This window comes from Primulina tabacum, chromosome 8 (genome assembly GCF_025594145.1).
Source record: "Primulina tabacum isolate GXHZ01 chromosome 8, ASM2559414v2, whole genome shotgun sequence".
NCBI classification, from domain to species: Eukaryota; Viridiplantae; Streptophyta; class Magnoliopsida; order Lamiales; family Gesneriaceae; genus Primulina; species Primulina tabacum.
The window spans coordinates 41,228,309-41,246,386 of record NC_134557.1 but is presented as its reverse complement, the minus strand read 5'-3'; the positions used below and the strand labels follow the sequence as shown (position 1 = coordinate 41,246,386).

Here is an 18,078-nt window from a genome sequence, read left to right as displayed (position 1 = left end):
TAAATTATTATATAAGCAAATTCATACCGATACTATACCAAAATTTTCGGTATACCGAACCAAAAAAACCTTACATTTTAAAAAAAATTTATAATTTATTGTTTTAAAATATTATATATTTTAAAATTTTTGTATATTTTTCCGGTATTTCGGTATATACCAAAATTTTCAAATTGGATATCGTTACCGTACCGTATCGAAATCTTCGGTATACTTAAAATTCGGTAAATTCAATATTTTTTTGTTATGGTTATCTCGGTATATCGAAAATTCGGTATTTTTTCTCACCCCTAACAGGTGTTGTATTGGCATGTGCTATATTAGACAATTTTCTTTGAAAGAAGTGTCAATTTGATGAATTTCAAATTGAACAAGATAATGAAGCTTAATTGTCTTCATCAGCACAAGTTTATGAAGGTGACGACTTTGATAAGTTATTTAATACTCAAAAACAACAACGAGCAAATGCTAATGCATGGAGGGATATCATAGCCAATGGAATGTAGAACGATGTTGATCAAATTGTCAGTAATGATTAGATTTTTTTTATAAAAGACTACTCATTATTTTGAGTGTTTTTTATTAAAATTTTATTATGAACTTATAAAAATATTATTCATTAATATGTTGAATTGACATAAAGAATTGAACTTTTCATTTCAATAAATTGGATAGTTCATTTGTCGTTTTTCACAAATTAAATTGATTTAACTTTTAAGTAAGTAAAATTCATTTACATTTATAAATAAAAAAATAATTTAAAATTGAAGAGGTTATCTATGTCCAATAATTATTTTAAAAAAATTTATAAAAAATAAATCACAATTATAAACTACAAAATTCATATAATTCTATGAAAAAGTTTACAAAAGTCTACAAAAATCTTGAAAAAAAATTTATAAAAGTTTATGAAATTTGTTTTACAATTCTATGAGATTCCACAAAAGTCAATAAAAATCTATCAACTCCACAAAAGTCCATCATTTAAAAAAAATCATTAAAAATCTTTGAAAGTATAGAATGAATACACCCCCTTCATCCAAGAACATAAGCAAATTAGGATTATTTCAAGTTTGGAAAACCTAATAGGCCAGCACAAGAAATAATCACGCGTACCAAACAGCTGATTAGGCAGGATAAAAAAAATAATCCCGCCTAATCACGCGTACCAAACGCTCCCTAAAATGATAATAAATTTATTTTAAGTTGCATTTGGAAAATTGAAAGGAAATTCATTATAATTTATTTTTTCGAGGGGCCCGATAAAAGGATGAAGCCCACTTGTATTCTATTCTCTCAAGCAAACGTTGGTTCAGAAGCTGAAGCCCTCGACAGTTCTTTGTTAAACCCTCGACAGTCCTCCGTTGCTTCTTGAATTGTATCCCTATGCACCGGTAAGCTCTACGATGATACGAAATTTCGGTTGTTTGTTTTATTCGTGGGTTTTTCAAATATATATTCATTGGAAATTTTCCTGAATTTTTGTTCTTCCTTCTCCCACAGACGACGATTAGTTTTTGCTATTCGATTTGGTTACTTATCAATCACGTCAGACTTGCTGACGTTTCCCATTTTCTGACCTTTTTTTTCTTGTCCGGTGTGCTCACATTGATTAAGTATGTTCTTGATCTTTCATATCCAAGTTCTCTATTTTTGTTATGCGAGATACATGATTTCTCTATATTTGATATAGTCATACTTGTAAGAAACTGGGGAGTTTTGCAATTTTTTAATTCGTGTGGTGGTGGTGTTATCTGTCAATCTGTCATTTTTAGCTGTGCAACTGGCCTCATTATAATGACATTATTCACATTATCATTATTTGGATTTTGAAAGGACATTCACAACGAAATCACATGTCACAGTTGCCATGAATGATGGTATAGTTAATTTCTATACAACAACAGCATTTAAGCTTTTATCCCAGGGGTCTGCTATTTGAATCCTCCTGTGTCATTGTGCTAATCCCCTACCATTTGCTCATCTTTATTTAATTGAACTTTATCTTGTTTTCCTGGCATAATATATGTATTTTCCATTTTCTCATGTCGCCTAACTGTGTCATTTTTTGGTCTCCTAAGTACATGTCCATACCAAGTTTATCGTGTCTCTCGAAGTCCAATGAGTTCATTCATGATTAGTGTAAAAAGATACGGATTTAAAGCTGATATTTGATGTAACCATATCTTTATAGAAAACTCTTTGGCACTTTTATCATTCCATCCTCATACATATCCTTAATTGCTTCAATATACGCTACTCTAACATCTTTCTTTTCTAGAATTCTCCTCATAATTTCCCTTGGGGCTCTATTATAAGCTTTTTCCAGGTGGATGATTACCATGTATAAATTTTACTTCTTTTTTCGATAATTTTCAATTATTTGTCTGAGAAGATGTATAGCTTTTATTTTCAATCTGAAACAAACTGATTTTCGATCATTTTGGTCTCCTTCCATAGTCTTGTTTCTATCACTCTTTCCCAAAGTCTCATGGTATGGCTCATTAGCTTAATATCCCTATAACTTACACAATTTTGTACGTTAATACCTACTTTCCACTGATAAGGCATTTCTTCGTTTTCAGTATCATGTTAAATAAATCTGTAAGTTATTAAACACCCAGCTTCCCTGGGCACTTCAATACCTCTGTCAGAATATCATCCTGACCAAACTTTTTTCATCTTTCATCCCTCCTTTCAAAGCATGTTCTACTTCTGAAGTTTGAATTCTTTGATAATAGTTTAAATTTCTGTACTCCTATGACATACTTAAATTACCTAAGTTAAGTTGGTAACCTAAACTTTCATCTGAAAGTTGATGAAAAAACTTGTTTATGTGTTTCTGATTTATTATTTTTGGTGCTTGCTGCAGATATTAGTTGTGGCAAAGTTCTTCGTGTTACACTATTGATTGGTTGATCTAGAATGGATTTTGATGAATACGAGTATTTGGAAAGTACTGTTGAAAATCCAGAGAAGGACCGGTTGGAGCTTAAGGTGAATGGCAATGATGGTATGGTTGAGTCTGAAGAGAAAGATCTGAGTCGGAAGCTGAAGCAAAGAAATAATGATTATGATCGTGATGATTCTAGTCACCCATCTAAGCGTCTTAGGGCAGGGAAAAATGGGACATCTAATCGTGAGAAAAATAGAAGTTCTCATCATGGTTCATCTTCAAGAGATGAAGAGATTGAGAAAGACAATAATAATCTGAATCTCAGAAACAGGGAGAAGGAGGAAGTGAGTGAGAAAGAGAGAGGCAGGAACAGACACCGTGAAAGAGAAAGAGATAGGGAGAGAGACAAAGAAAATGATCGGAACAGGAACAAAAGAGAATATGTCCGAGGCTATGAAGGGGGAACTAAAAGGGAAGGAGAGCGAGATAGGTTGAGGCAGAGCAAGAGATTTTTAGAGAGGCATCCAGATGAGCAGGAAAGGGAGAGTAGGGATGTTCAACATAGTGCGGATAAAGATAATAAGGAAAGACGTTTTGATAGAGAATTTGCAGGTCGAGATCGTGACATGAGGTAAACTTAAGTTCCTAGTTCTTTATTATAAATATGGACTGTTTAACTTGATATGTGGTATGAACCTATAGATTTCTTACGTATATCTTCATTTTGTGCATTTAAGCTGTTTTATATGGAATATATTACTAGATCGACCATACTGATTTACGTGGTATTCATGCTGCAAACGTTTCTCTCAAATTTTTCTGGAAAAGTTTATGTATAACGGACATCAGATTATAAAATGGATATCAGACAGTAAATAAAATCTTAGCAAGGGGTTTTTAATTTAATATTTTAATTTTTAAAATGATTTAACAAATTAATGTGAATGGAAGGGCTTTACCTTATTAAGGTAAAAACCTGTACTAAATGGCTAAATCAATTTTCATTTAGAAGAAGAATTTAATGCACAGTGATTCCACCATTCACAGTAGCGAAATTACTGCAGCTAAGTTAAAAACTTGACCTTGTACTCTGTCGGTTGAATAGCGTATTGCCTATTTCACAAGCAGGCTTTGTTCTTCTTTTTCATAAAATATATGTGTGTATAAATATGAATTTGTATCAGATGTATGACGTTCTATTTTTCTTAAAAATTGTCAAATAGCATGTCTAATTCCAATATTTGGTTAATTTAAAGAAGCTGTATGTAACTTTTTTTACTACATATTTTATCCTAAAGTGAAACAGTTTTTCCTTATTATTATTATTTTTTAAATCAACAATTGAAGCCTGTGCAGGCTTCAAGCCGGAGGATATGGGACCGGGGTTTCCTGTAAATATAGTACATTGGGGTCTATGAGATTGGGGTTGCTTGTAAATATAGTACATTGGGGTCTATGAGTTCGGGGTTTCATGTCATCCTACACTCATTAGGCAACTTATTAATTAATAGTAATAAGTCAAAAAATAAACATGTAGCAAAAATGAACTTAGGTGAAAAATAATGATCTTTCATACATCACGTGTAAGGTTATAGTTTAATTTCGGTGAACAAACTTGAAAATCATATCATGCTAGAAACAAATGCAATGATTAATTTATATTCTAAATTTTTGTTATTTTGCTGGTATACATTACATCTACTAAAAATTATACATGGCGAATAAAAAGTTGCAACAATCCACTCTCTCTTGTAAAAAAATATTATCGCAAAAAAATAATGGATACCCTATGAAGAGCTAGGAAATAAAAAATTTAATGATCCTCATTTATCGCCAGCTGCTTCAAATTAAATGAAAATAAGAATTAGGTACACCTTTTGACAATTTTAAAAAGTTTACTCATAAATCTACATTTCGGACGCAAACGATTTAACTTATTTTACTGCTTTCGTATTGATCATTAGATGTGCTTAATGACTTGAAAAGTTAAGTACTGAAGTCTTTTCAGCCGAAACCAGACGGTTTCTGTTGGTTTTATATTGGTCACCAGATGTGTTCATTTACACCGAAAAGTTAAGTTTCTGTTCTAATCTATATTTTTCTGTAGTTTGAGATCCTACACGTTAACAAAATTTACCTTGGAACTCTGGTCATTTGGTAGTAGTTTTACTCTCTTCTCGTCTTTCATCTCAATTTGGAGATCTTGTTTTTGCAATCAGAAATATAATGGAGTTAGCATATTGTGATCATCTATACTATGCAAATGTACTCCTGTATACAATGAACTAATATTGTTAAGTTTGTAACCTTGGATATGTGCTTTTTCGCTTTTATAAAGTACAAAACTTTGCATTAAGTTTTTAGCTATAAACTGAAACGTCTGCATCTTCTACTAATCAATGTTTCATTAGGAAGTTTCTCTCTCTCCTCCCTTTTCTTTTTCCTTTTTTCTTTTTCTCTCTCTCCCCTTTGGAGACTTGTCACGCATAACATTTCCCTTTTATTGGTTGAAAGCAGCATTTATTTCATGATGATTGATGGTTGATTTTTATGTTTATGGATGGTGCATGTTCTTATATTCGTGTACCTGAAAATGTCACTGCTTGTCAGTGTTGCTGTACTCCTTTTTCTTATAATTTAGCTATGCCTATGATTTACAGATTTTGTACTTTCATGTAAAATATTGTTCTTTAATATGGTGGTACCAAATGTAACAATAGGTTTGCCATAGAGGGACAGGCCCGTTGTTAGTTCAATGCCTGAAGTTTTTCCGTGTTCACATTTCTCTTAATTGGCACTTTATTCCCAGGTTGGTCTTATTGCTTAATCATCCAGAAGTTTCTTGTTTGACCAAATGTACAATAGCCGTACAGCATATTGACTCTCTGGAGTTGCCTACAGGATTATGATCATGGCTTTGGCCTCTTTTAAGCATACTGGAGAAAATTTTACTCATTTTTTTTGGAATTACTTTCTATAAATGTGGAATCTTCCACTTGATTGATTACTTTTGAAGGAGGAAAGCGTTTACTCATACTTGGCTATGCCGTTTGTCCTGGGTGCTGATTATGGGTTAACTAGAAAGATCATTTTTATTAATATGGAGCTGTATATCTTAACTTTCATGTTTTTCTTGTTCTACAGAAGATACAAGGAGAAAAAAGAGGAAGGGGCAGTAGCTGATCCTGAACGAGATCAAAGAACGGTTTTTGCTTATCAGGTAGTTGAACCACAAAATAAGCATTTTTCTGTTGTTTGCTTGTATCTGGAGGCTCTCTAACTCAGCCTGTTACAATTTCCGTAGATCTCTTTGAAGGCAAGTGAAAGAGACGTCTATGATTTCTTCTCTAGGGCTGGCAAGGTTGTCCTCCTTGTTTCGATTACTCATTTTATGTGATCTTTCTAGTTAAGAGGTTCACTTCCAATTGCTGTTTTGGTCTTGTAATGCATTATACTGTTGCATTATTACCACCTAGTAATAGTGTTGAACTAATCTTGGGTTAACGTCTCGTTGTTCTCTCTAAGTTATCTATCTATAGAAACACTAGGTATAACAAAGCAACGAAGCTTGCCATGCAAGCTAGATTTTTATTTTGTTTTATCCTTTTAAGTATGAATTATTGAGCGGCCATCATTGGGTTAAGGAAATGCATGTGACTGGTTCCTTGGAGTGTTTATGTTTTTTTCCCCCCAGAGAGTTTTGATTTTATTTTACTTTTTTTTTTATATGAAACTTCAGCAAACCTTCATGCTCTCTACTTTTTATTATTTAGAAGCAACTGATTTACACGAGGTTATGTGGTCGGAATGTACAGCTAGAGCAACAGTTTTTTTATAGCTAAAGCAATAGTTTTGATTTGATGTTTCTAGGTCAGAGATGTACAGCTAATATTGGATCGCAATTCCAGACGCTCCAAAGGATTTGGGTAATCGTGGCTTTTTAGATTTGAGCCTGGAAAGTCAACTTCATATCCTATTGCATTTGATTAAAAACAAGTAGAATAATTTATCATGTTTATTGCTGGTTTTCTGGCAGTTTACTTTAAATTAGTCTGACGTGTCTTGCTTGGGCATGAGGTTTCACTTTGTAATTAAGAAGCACAGGTACAGCTGAGAATGTCTAATTTCTAGAATAAGTTTGGTAAAGTCCCTTTGGACTAAGATCAAATTGGCTAACATGAGAATGCACATTCTTTTTCCCAATATTTTTGAAACTAGACCAGCATCCAGGAGACATTTTGAGTCAATTGATTTTTGTTGTAGATGATTATCCTGTCATTTTAAATGTGAGAAAGTTTATGTATTATCATCTAGATGTTGCAGAAAATGTGCCCGGTCATAGTTAACTGTACTCTTATATTATGAGTGATGCATGCATGTGTGAGCATGTCTTTTTCTGTCTCATAGATTCCTGATATTGTACCTTTTATTATGTATTTTGCAGATACATCGAATTTTATGATGTCATGTCAGTTCCCATGGCTATAGCTCTCTGTGGCCAGCCTCTTCTTGGCCAGCCAGTGATGGTTAAACCATCAGAGGCTGAAAAGAATCTTGTTCAATCTACTTCCGTTACTTCTGGTGAAAGTGGACTTGGTACATATTCAGGTGGAGCTAGAAGGCTGTATGTTGGCAATCTGCCAGTCACTATCAAAGAAGATCAGCTTCGCCAGGTGTGTATCTTTTTGCTTGTGATTTAAATAATTTAGTTTCTGAGGCTATTCTATTTTTCGAATTTAACTTTGATTCACGTTTTGGGCGTGATTTTTAGGTGTTTGAACCTTTTGGAGCTGTGGAACTGTTGCAGATGCCCACTGACTTAGGGACTGGGAATTGCAAGGGTTATGCATTTATACAGGTGATTTTGGTTTGCTTATGCTATGTGTCGACTTTGAGTATGGCAGCCTGAGGACATTTATAGTTCTAGTCGTATTTATTAAACGCGTGCATCTGGCTACGCCTAGGCGACAGGCCCAGCTAGGCGCACCCATTGCGACTAGGTCATTACCCAGGTGCAACACCTGAAAACAAGCGCACTTATAGTGTGCGCCTCTGCCTAGGCGCGAGGTATTCGAGAGGCGCAGAAGCGTGCGTTTTAAAGAAGTGGACTGATATTTTGTAAGTAAATAAAAGTTAACTTGAATTTTGAAGTTCAGTTAACAAAGCTCATGGCTATTTAATGATAAAAGAAATTAGAAACCTATTGTCACTCATTTGCGCAAGATTTTTTTATCAGAACGTTCAGAAGTTTTTTTTGCAAATTTTTACTATCATCTTCCACCTATGATGATGTTGATATAGTTCAGGAAGATGATGAAGAATTTGATGATTTAGATGATGATGCAATCATCTATGCAAACTTTTACTGTAATTTCTTGGAAGATGATGGTATAGTTGAGGAAGATGAAGAGGAATTTGATGATTTAGATATTTGAATTTTTTTCTTAATATACTATGAATTTATGAGTTACTAATAAATTTTAGATGATCAAAGTTTTTTTCTCGTTATAATTTACGCTACATTATTTATTAATGGATTTTTATTTATAATGTTTGCTATCTTTGTAAAAATATCTAATTTATGTAATATTATAGATTGATAGTATAAATCACTTTATATATATTGAATTTTAAAATTCATGCCAAATGCACTTTATTTCGATAAAGCGTGTGCTTCGTCTTGCACATCATGTTTCAGAGTACCCTAGGGCTTTAGCGCGCCTTGTTCCCTAAATAATTATGCTTCTAATATGTTGTTCCAGGTGCAACATAAAGTAGTCATCATAAAGAAAATAGTCATGAGCTCACGGAAAATACCTATCTAACATTGGTTCCCTGCAGTTTGCACGTATAGAAGATGCAAATGCTGCTCAAAATCTAAACGGGGAACTGGAGATTGCAGGTCGAGTAATCAAGGTGATGAAACTTCCTATATCCCTCTACATTAAAATTTTCAATCCCAAAGAGAAGTCTAGGTGTTTTCTCTGTTTTTGTTCTATCTTGAAGAATGATCAAATGTAAATGATTTCACTCTTTTGAGTGGTGAACATATTGGAAAGGGTTTAGTGGCATTTGGGATTTGGATTTCTTATGACAGATAATGCCCAGAGTCTTTTTCACATCGTTTTTGGGTATTATAGGTCTCATTTCTAACTGATTCTGAAAATTACCGGTGATCGCAAATTGTTTAGTACAAGCTTCAGTCACTATAGGAAACTTTGACGATCAGTTCTCGTCCTGATATTTTTTTCATTCAAGTTGTATATTGTTGCCCTACTGAAGCATGTGAAGTTTTGCTATCACAAGTTTTTTTTTTACTGCCATCGATTGGTATTGCAAATGCAGTATAGCCTTAAGTATTTAATGTGGTATTTATAAGTGTACTTTTCTATCACCTTCACATGATTTTAGTACAAGCAGACAGTTTGTACACAGTACTAGAAATGCTTTTAGTATAATTGCTTTTGGGTTTTTCTCTGTTTTTAGGTTTCTGCTGTCACGGAACAATCTGGTATCCAAAACGCTGGGCCAAATGTTACTGATCTTGATGATGATGATGGCAGTGGCTTGGTTAGTTTGTTTCAGCACATTCATACTTTGCTTGCTAGATGCTGTATTTGTTTGTGATTGGTAACTTGTGGCCATTGTGATAACTCTTGTAACTCGTCGCAGATTGATTGCAATTATTTTTTTTTTCATTCTAACCGACTACTTAGATTTCATAACTTCTGAGCATCAAAATAATTTAGCAGTTTTTTAGAATTCTGTGAACTTTTGTCTGCTTATCCTGCGAAGTCATTTCTCCGTTTGATATTAACTGTCTCATTGCCATGGGATTTATTTATTTCTATTTCAATTCTGAAAATGCTATCTTTTTTTCTTTGGTTGGCAGTCCTTAAATGCACAGTCTCGAGCGCTTCTCATGCAGAAATTGGACCGCACCGGAACTGTATCAAGGTTTAATACCAATCTATTTGTGATTTACTTGTAGGGTTTGATGCAGCAATTTATTTACAATTTCCCGGTATAATTGGTTCATTTGGCTCTCCTGTTGTTGATAGCCCTGGCCTTTCCTTACCATTGGCACCACTCGGATCATCTTCTGCTCATGGGCCTTCTGGTTTGGCTGCTGCAGTTCTTTCTATTCCTGCTGTTACAGGTCCATCTATAGATGCTGTTGGTGTTCCCAGTGAATGTCTGTTGCTGAAGAACATGTTTGACACACACTCTAAGGTTTGTTGAGCGAATCTAATTATGCATCGCCTTTTCTTATCGGTTGTTGGGATCAAGAAACATATTGATTTCAGGCTGAGACAAACTTTGATCTGGATGTAAAGGAAGACGTGCAGGATGAATGTTCAAAGTTTGGAAAATTAAAGCATATTTATGTAGACAAGTAAGTATTTGTCGTCTTAAGCTCTTGGATTTCTTGTTGTCATTCTTATAAAACTTGCGCGTTTATAGTTCTTTCGTTTTAGACTTTTAGTTATGGTATACGGAATTTCTTGATCGCGAAACTATGATCGCATTCTCCAAAGTAAACTTTCATTAATGGCAATATGCACAAATTAATCCTTGTTCCGACATATTCATTACAATGTTGAAGCTTTAAGACACTAAAAATTCCCTCAGATTGGGCTGGAAAAATTACTCTGGGTGCTTTTTTTGGCTGGTAGGAATTCTGCTGGGTGTGTATTCCTGAGGTTTGAAAATACTCCATCTTCAACTGCTGCACAACGAGCACTCCACGGTAGATGGTTTGCTGGAAAGATGATCACTGCCTCATTTATGGTACGTACTGTTAGTCTTTTCCATTTCTTTAACTCGTGCAAAAGCTAGCTAATATTTTTTTTATCGAATCCATGCAGGTTCCCCATGATTACGAGGCTAAATTTCCTGATAACAGCTAGAAAGCAAGTATCGTTTCTGCAAAAAAAAAAAAAGAATTTAGGTCTTATAGATGTTACGGTAATTGTCTCTCTCATTTTAGAAACTTTTGTGATGCTAATCAAGAAACTACTTGTAAGGTGGTTTTGTCATAACTTGAGAGCTTTGAAGTTATTTTTATCAGTGGTGAGACTCAGAGCAGGTTGATGTATGAAGTATTATTATGGTGATCTCATTGGGGTTTTGGGTTCTTTTTTTTTCCGAAAAATTTATATCAAATTGTCATGTGTGATCGGTCAGTGTTTTAAAAAAATCGCGGCTTTCGGTCAGTTTTCATTTTTTCCCCAAATATAGCTCAAATCATATAAAAATAAAAGTAGGTAACACAGTAATCATGATTCAACACTAAATTAATAAATTCTAACATGTTTGAGTACGATAAGGTACAACAAAATGATATTTGTAAAGCGTAACACGTAGTTAGGAGAGAATCTTGAGAGAAAGTGAATTAAGGTTTTTTTAATTATATCATGTCGTTTATAGATTCTCAGTCTCTTACGTAAATAAAATGATATGACAAACAGTTTAGGTGGGTGTAGGGAGGTAAATAAACCAAATCGTTTGTGAACTATTCGAAGCTCGATTCGACAAAGGCTCGTTTGAGCTCGTTTAATGAGGCTCGTTAAGATAAACGAACGAAGTTCAAGCTCTACGATATTCGGCTCGTTAGCTTGTGAACATTTTCGTTAGTAAATTCATAAGTAATATCTTAGATGAAAAATAATAATTTTGATATTTAATTTATTGATTTAATACATTAATTATGAAATATATAGAAAAATCTGTTACATTTATTTATTATAATAATTTGACAAATTTTAATTAGAATATTATATTTTTTTCTAAATGTATAATTTATTTTTTTATGAATTTAATGAATATTTAAATGTACAATTCATATTTATTGAGCTCGTTTAGGTTCGATAAAAGCTTGAATAAGCTCGTGAGCCATGAATATATTCGTTAAATAAAGCTCGAGCTCGACTCGATTATAAACAAGCCAAGCTCAAACATTCAAGAGTTCGGTTCGACTCGACTCAATTACATCCTTAGGATGGGGGGTTTGGTGTTGCTTTTAACAAAAATTAAATAAATGCAGCGTGTAAAAAAAATAGAAAAAAGATGTGCAATTTGGTTCGAGTGATTCCAGACCAAAATTGAAAAGAAGTTTGGTACTAATTGTAACCGAATTAGAACTGAATCTTAAACGTAAAATCAAATAGCTTAGGAACCCGAGATTTTAACTGCGGCAAATTCCAATTTGAAAATAAATTCTTTAAATGAAAATACCTTTTTCTTATAATTTATTCGAGGATTAATCGATGTTCATTTCTATGTTTATCAATTTTTTGTTTAATATTATTTACATGTTATTGTGATATAATAATAATATTAAAATTTAATTGACTTTTATATAATAAAAATAAAAAAATTGAACCTAATGATCCAATTGAATCATTAAAAAAATAAAATTATATATATATATATATATTCTAGAAGAGTTACTCAAAAATATTATGACATTTAAGCACGTGATATTATTAATGATGGTGGTGGATGTAGTGATTGTTGGCGCTGGAATTGCTGGCCTAGCAACAGCCTAAGGTCTCCACATGTATCTTAATTTTCAGAAAATATATGTTCTTGAACAATATAAAATGAATCATGGATTCTTCGAAAAATCGAAACTTTTTGCGATCTATAACTCTTTTTGTGCATAATATATGTTTGATTACACAGGTTGGGAATCCGGAGTTTGGTGTTGGAATCAGCAGACTCCCTGAGAACGACTGGATACTATCTTGGAATGTGGCCGAATGCTTGGAAGGCAACAGATGCACTTGGTGGCATTGGACAAATCCTTCGTGCAAAACACACGCGGCTTACTGGCTATATATAGCCGAGTGTTAACTTTTCAAACTCGTTCAGATTGTTTGCCTTGCTGGTTTCTAAAGAATTGTGTGTTTCCTTTTGTACAACATCATGACCAGATCTATAATTTCTGGGGATGTCACTGCAGACTTGCCTATTAAACCCGCCGACTCACAGAAATTAGTGCTATATGTGGATTTCCATCGATGGATTTCATATGATTATCTTTCAAGAGTAATCTTAATTGTATGGATTTGTTCTATCTATATAAATGGTAATATGCAGGGGTAATTCGGGCTTGTACATGGTAAATAGAAAGACGCTGCTAGAAACACTGGAAAATGAACTTCCTGGGGGAACAATCAAGAATTCCTCCAAAGTAGATGACATTCAAGATTCTGATTTCCAAAAGTCTTTACATCTAGCTGATGGAACCATTCTAAAATCCAAGGTAGGATCCATGTTATTGTGCGTGTTTGGGGGATGACAAAAATGTTGTTACAATCTGAGAATGGAATGAAACACTAAGCCGCTTTATGTTATTTGTGTACGTAGGCGTTGATTGGGTGTGATGGAGTGAACTCAGTTGCGGCAGAATATCTAGGCCTAAGTAAAGCTTCTTCTGCAGGCCGATCAACGGTTAGGAGCTTCGTGAAATTTAAGAACGGTCATGGATTGGAACCTAATGCTATGCTATTCTTCGGAAAGGATGTCAGATTTGGTGTCATACCATGTGATGATCACAACATTTTCTGGTTTTTCTCCTTTCGTCCACCTCAAGGTCTAATATATATACTCATGTTTCCTCGAATGAAAATTTATGATTGAAATTATTTATAAATCTAAAGAGATTTTTTTTGTTTCTTGATGGTTTTCTGAAAATATATTTTCCAAAAACAATGTTGCAGACAAATAAATAGTTGAAGATCGGATGAAGCTGAAACAACATATCATCAGCGCTCTTGGAAAAGTTCTTGATGAGATCAGAAGTAAGGTCGAAGAAACCGATGTAACAAATATGCAATGCACCTCCATAAGATTTAGACATCCTTGGAATCTGCTGTGGGGAAAATCAGCAAAGGAAATATTTGTGTCGACAATTCAATAACGAACAAGTAATCGTTGTTGTTGTCCCGACCTTTTGAATCAAGTATTACGTGAGATTCACCTCTAAACTATGAATGGTTTAGCAATAAATAATCACAAGAAAACAATCGACACTCGAACGAACCTTCAAAGAACTCGTCTTTGACAATCCGCGTAAGAACGATCGACAAACGCCACAAAGTTAAAACTTTGATAAGTTTGATTTGATTACAAAGCAAAAGCCTTGAAAAGCTTGAGAGAAAAATTCTCAAAATTTGATATTCGATAAATAATAATCTGAATTGTATGTAAATTTTTGTCCATATCATGTTTACAAACACAAAAGATAACAATATCTAGTTACCAAACAATTTAGAAATCTAAACAAGGAAAGAAATATTTTCTCGAAACAGTGCGCGTTCGGGCGGATATTTATATCCGCCTGGGCGGGAGGTGTTCGGCTTCTCTCGCAATAGGGCGCGCTCGGGCGGATATTTATGTCCGCCCGGGCGGAGAGTCTTCGACCAATTTTTTAAATAAAACGTAAGGGCGCGCTCAGGCGGTAAGTTATGTCCGCCCAGGCGCGAGGTCTTTGAATTTTCTTCATTATTTATCACTTGAATAATGTTCATTTGACTCCCAAACTCACTCACATGCATCAATAACCATTCGGCACTTTGCTCCTCGCTCGTAAGCCCTTCTCGACTGCTCATGATTGTAGTGCCTCCTTGAATTTCTTTAGTCGTCCTCTCGTGATTGGTCCCTCCGGCAACTCTAAAGGCTCCCATGCTTTCTTTAGGGCTTGACCAACCGTCTTCGCATCATCCTCCCCTTCTTGAAAAGGATTTGTCCTCAAATCTGGTTCATCACCTATAACAAACAACGACAAATCACTAACATTAAAAGTAGAACTAACGTTATACTCACCTGGCAGGTCGAGTTTGTAGGCGTTGTCATTGATCCTCTCGAGAACTTGAAATGGTCCATCACCCCTAGGTAGTAGCTTCGAACGCCGCTTCTCGGGGGAACCTTTCCTTCCGCAAGTGCAACCACACCCAATCACCCTTCTCAAAGACCATTTTCTTCTTCCCCTTGTTGGCTTGCTTTGTGTATTGTGCGTTCTTCTTTTCAATATTAGCCTTGACCTTTTTATGCAAACTCCTAACAAATGCAGCCTTCTTCTTGCCATCCATATTTAACCTTTCACTCACAGGTAAAGACATCAAATCCAACGGGGTTAAAGGATTACGACCATACACAATCTTGAATGGCGAATAACTAGTAGTAGAATGCATGAAACGATTATAAGCAAATTCAACAAATGACAAACAATCTTCCCAATTCTTTAAGTTCTTCTTAAGTATAGCACGCAAAAGTGTTCCTAAAGTTCTATTAACAACCTCAGTTTGTCCATCCGTTTGAGGGTGACAGATAGTAGAGAACAACAATTTTGTACCAAGTTTAGCCCACGACGTCTTCCAAAAATAACTCAAGAATTTAACATCATGGTCAGAAACAATAGTCCTAGGCATGCCATGTAACCTAACGACTTCTCTAAAAAATAAACCCGCAATGTTAGAAGCATCATCAGTTTTGTGACAAGCTATAAAATGTGCCATTTTAGAAAACAACAACAAATATAGAATCCCTCCCCTTCTTTGTCCTAGGAAACCTCAAAACAAAATCCATAGAAATATCAACCACGGTTCACTAGGGACGGGAAGTGGTGTATACAATCCATGTGGATGTGTCCTATACTTAGCTTGTCTACACGTTATGCACTTATCACACAAACGCTCAACATCACGTTTCATATGTGGCCAATAAAAATGTTCATTCAATGCACTCAAGGTTTTTGCCACACCAAAGTGTCCCATCAAGCCACCCCCATGTGCCTCCCTAACAAGTAATTCACGAATTGACGATTTAAGAATGCACAACCTATCTTCTCTAAATAAGAAACCATGATGCAAATAAAATTTGTCATGTGGACCATGCATACATGTTTCAAATACACCCTTAAAGTCCTCATCTAACACATATAATTATTTCACATGCTCAAACCCCAAAATTTTAGATTCTAAGGTAGAGACAAGTACATACCTTCGTGATAGTGCGTAGGCCACTACATTTTCCTTACCTTGTTTGTACTTGATGATGTAGGTAAATGTCTCTATGAACGCCACCCACTTGGCATGCCGCTTGTTCATCTTCTGTTGCCCCTTAAGGTGTTTTAAGGATTCATGATCCGTATGAATCAAAAACTCCCTAGGCCTCAAGTAGTGCTGCCACATCTCTAAAGTCCTTACAAGCGCGTACAACTCCTTGTCATACGTGGGATAGTTCAAGGCGGCTCCATTGAGCTTTTCACTAAAGTACGCTACTGGCCGTCCTCCCTGCATCAACACTCCGCCAATACCTACACCTGAAGCATCACATTCAATTTCAAAAGTGTTAGAAAAATCAGGCAAAACAAGTAAAGAAGCATTAATTAATTTTTGCTTAATAAGATTAAAAGACTTCTCTTGCTCCTCGCCCCAATGGAATGGAACGTTCTTCTTGATTACCGCCGTCATCGGTGCTGCCAGTGTGCTAAAATCCTTTACAAACCTTCTATAGAAGCTTGTAAGTCCATGAAAGCTTCGGACTTGACCAACAGTAGTAGGCGCTGGCCAATCTCAAATAGCACTTACCTTGTCCTCATCCACTTGTATTCCCTGTGAACTTACCACAAAACCAAGAAAGACGAGTTTGCTTGTACAAAAATCATATTTCTTTAAGTTAGCATACAAACTTTCTTCCCTTAGTATGATTAGCACAAGTCTCAAGTGTTTAACATGCTCATCCAAGTTTTTATTATACACTAGGATATCATCAAAATAAATCACAACAAATTTTCCTATGTATGCATGCAAGACATGGTTCATTAACCTCATAAAAGTACTAGGAGCGTTAGTTAAGCCAAAAGCCATGACACTCATATAACCCATATTTGGTTTTAAAAGCAGTTTTCCACTCATCACCTTCCCTCATCCTAATTTGGTGATAGCCATTCTTCAAATCAATTCTGCTAAAGATACAAGCACCATGCAATTCATCTAACATATCATCTAGCCTAGGTATGGGATGCCTATACTTGATGATTATATTGAAAGGGGATAGGTTACGGTGCCCGGTTGCACAACGAAAGTTTTGAAAAATGTTTTTCAACAAGAAAAACAAAACCGAGCACCTCACAATATGTGTAGCAAATAACAAGAAAACACAAAATGACATTAATAGAGTGTTTTAGAAATTACCTATCAATCTCAAATATTGATTATTGGCTCCAACCAAGTTGTAAACAACTTGGCTCTTGAATGGTTGACCCTCTACAAGCTTTCTTTGCTCTTGGACTCCTTCCTTCAAAATTAGGTCCACCACTAACAAAATAGAACCACTCAAATTTTTCACTAGAAAAATTAGAGCATTTTTCATTGAGAATACTAAGCTTTCCTCAACCAAAAATGAAGAGAAAAATTGAAGGAGAAACCACCAAAATTTCGGCCAAGACATGGAGAGTGAAGGGGAGAGAAAAAATTTCTTAGTTGTTCTAAAAGGTGTTGTGTATTCCAAAGGCATGTCATGCCTTGGATGTTGAAAAAGTTGTCTCCCAACTCTTCACCTCCCCATGCACATTTTATTTGGGCTTGTAACAATTACAATGTCCATGAACTTTTATTTAAATGTCTCAAACACATTTGAGAGCATTTAAACTTTACTTGATTTTACTCAAGCCCACTAGTTTAATAATTGTTTCTAATTGGGCTCTACAAGGCTCAATGTTATTTAATTAATTCAACACTTGAATTAATTTAATTATTTAGACTCTACTAGGTCCACTAGTGTTTAATTAATTCAACTAATTTAGTCCATAATAATGTTTATGAAAATCACAATTTTCAAATACATTATTTATTTGGTCAACTTTTAATTTAGGAACACTTCCTCAAATTAAAAGTTACATTCTCCTTATAGAAGTCATACTTCTAATTTTCCTTGCGCTTATAAACTCCTTTATGAGCTGTTCAATACATTGAACTATTTTACTTCTCAACGGGATCTAAAAAGTTAGCACTTGTGTGACCCTCAATGGTTCAATGATACAACTAGCCGTGGGTTTACATCTCAATGTGATTCGGGACTAAACATGTCCTTATATGAGCATACCCCAGTTGCTCCATTCTTACTTATCAACTCCTTGATAATAAGAACGTCATAACTCAAGTCTGATAGTA

At 34.7% G+C, this 18,078-nt stretch overlaps 2 protein-coding genes across 5 annotated transcripts; both read left to right on the top strand.

Moving 5' to 3' along the window:
* Positions 1-1,240: 1,240 nt before the first annotated feature.
* On the top strand, positions 1,241-10,819 carry LOC142554219 (uncharacterized). Of its 4 annotated transcripts, XM_075664907.1 has the most exons (14): positions 1,241-1,394; positions 2,873-3,527; positions 6,041-6,116; positions 6,201-6,257; positions 6,767-6,822; positions 7,341-7,569; positions 7,668-7,754; positions 8,738-8,812; positions 9,383-9,466; positions 9,789-9,853; positions 9,958-10,129; positions 10,204-10,292; positions 10,573-10,687; positions 10,765-10,819. In XM_075664907.1, the coding sequence occupies exons 2-14, from the start codon at positions 2,926-2,928 to the stop codon at positions 10,804-10,806; spliced, it is 1,749 nt and encodes a 582-aa protein (XP_075521022.1). In that variant the 5' UTR covers positions 1,241-1,394; positions 2,873-2,925; the 3' UTR covers positions 10,807-10,819. The 4 variants fall into 4 exon arrangements, with proteins under 4 accessions (XP_075521022.1, XP_075521023.1, XP_075521024.1 ...); XM_075664909.1 differs by lacking the exon at positions 2,873-3,527 and having other exon boundaries at positions 1,276-1,394; XM_075664910.1 differs by lacking the exons at positions 1,241-1,394; positions 2,873-3,527 and adding an exon at positions 5,617-5,705.
* Positions 10,820-12,325: 1,506 nt separating this feature from the next.
* Positions 12,326-13,808, top strand: LOC142554218 (monooxygenase 2-like). The gene is made up of 4 exons (XM_075664906.1): positions 12,326-12,458; positions 12,584-13,166; positions 13,271-13,496; positions 13,624-13,808. Exons 2-4 carry the CDS (start codon positions 12,987-12,989, stop codon positions 13,629-13,631), a joined length of 414 nt encoding a protein of 137 aa, XP_075521021.1. The 5' UTR covers positions 12,326-12,458; positions 12,584-12,986; the 3' UTR covers positions 13,632-13,808.
* Positions 13,809-18,078: the final 4,270 nt, after the last annotated feature.

Excerpts from the sequence above, each read along its gene's own strand:
- LOC142554219 (XM_075664907.1), top strand. The coding sequence starts at position 2,926 with ATGGATTTTGATGAATACGAGTATTTGGAAAGTACTGTTGAAAATCCA. Across the intron at positions 7,755-8,737 it reads AGGGTTATGCATTTATACAG|TTTGCACGTATAGAAGATGC; the intron begins GTGATTTTGGTT and ends GGTTCCCTGCAG. Across the intron at positions 10,130-10,203 it reads TGTTTGACACACACTCTAAG|GCTGAGACAAACTTTGATCT; the intron begins GTTTGTTGAGCG and ends TATTGATTTCAG.
- LOC142554218 (XM_075664906.1), top strand. The coding sequence starts at position 12,987 with ATGGTAATATGCAGGGGTAATTCGGGCTTGTACATGGTAAATAGAAAG. Across the intron at positions 13,167-13,270 it reads GAACCATTCTAAAATCCAAG|GCGTTGATTGGGTGTGATGG; the intron begins GTAGGATCCATG and ends TTGTGTACGTAG.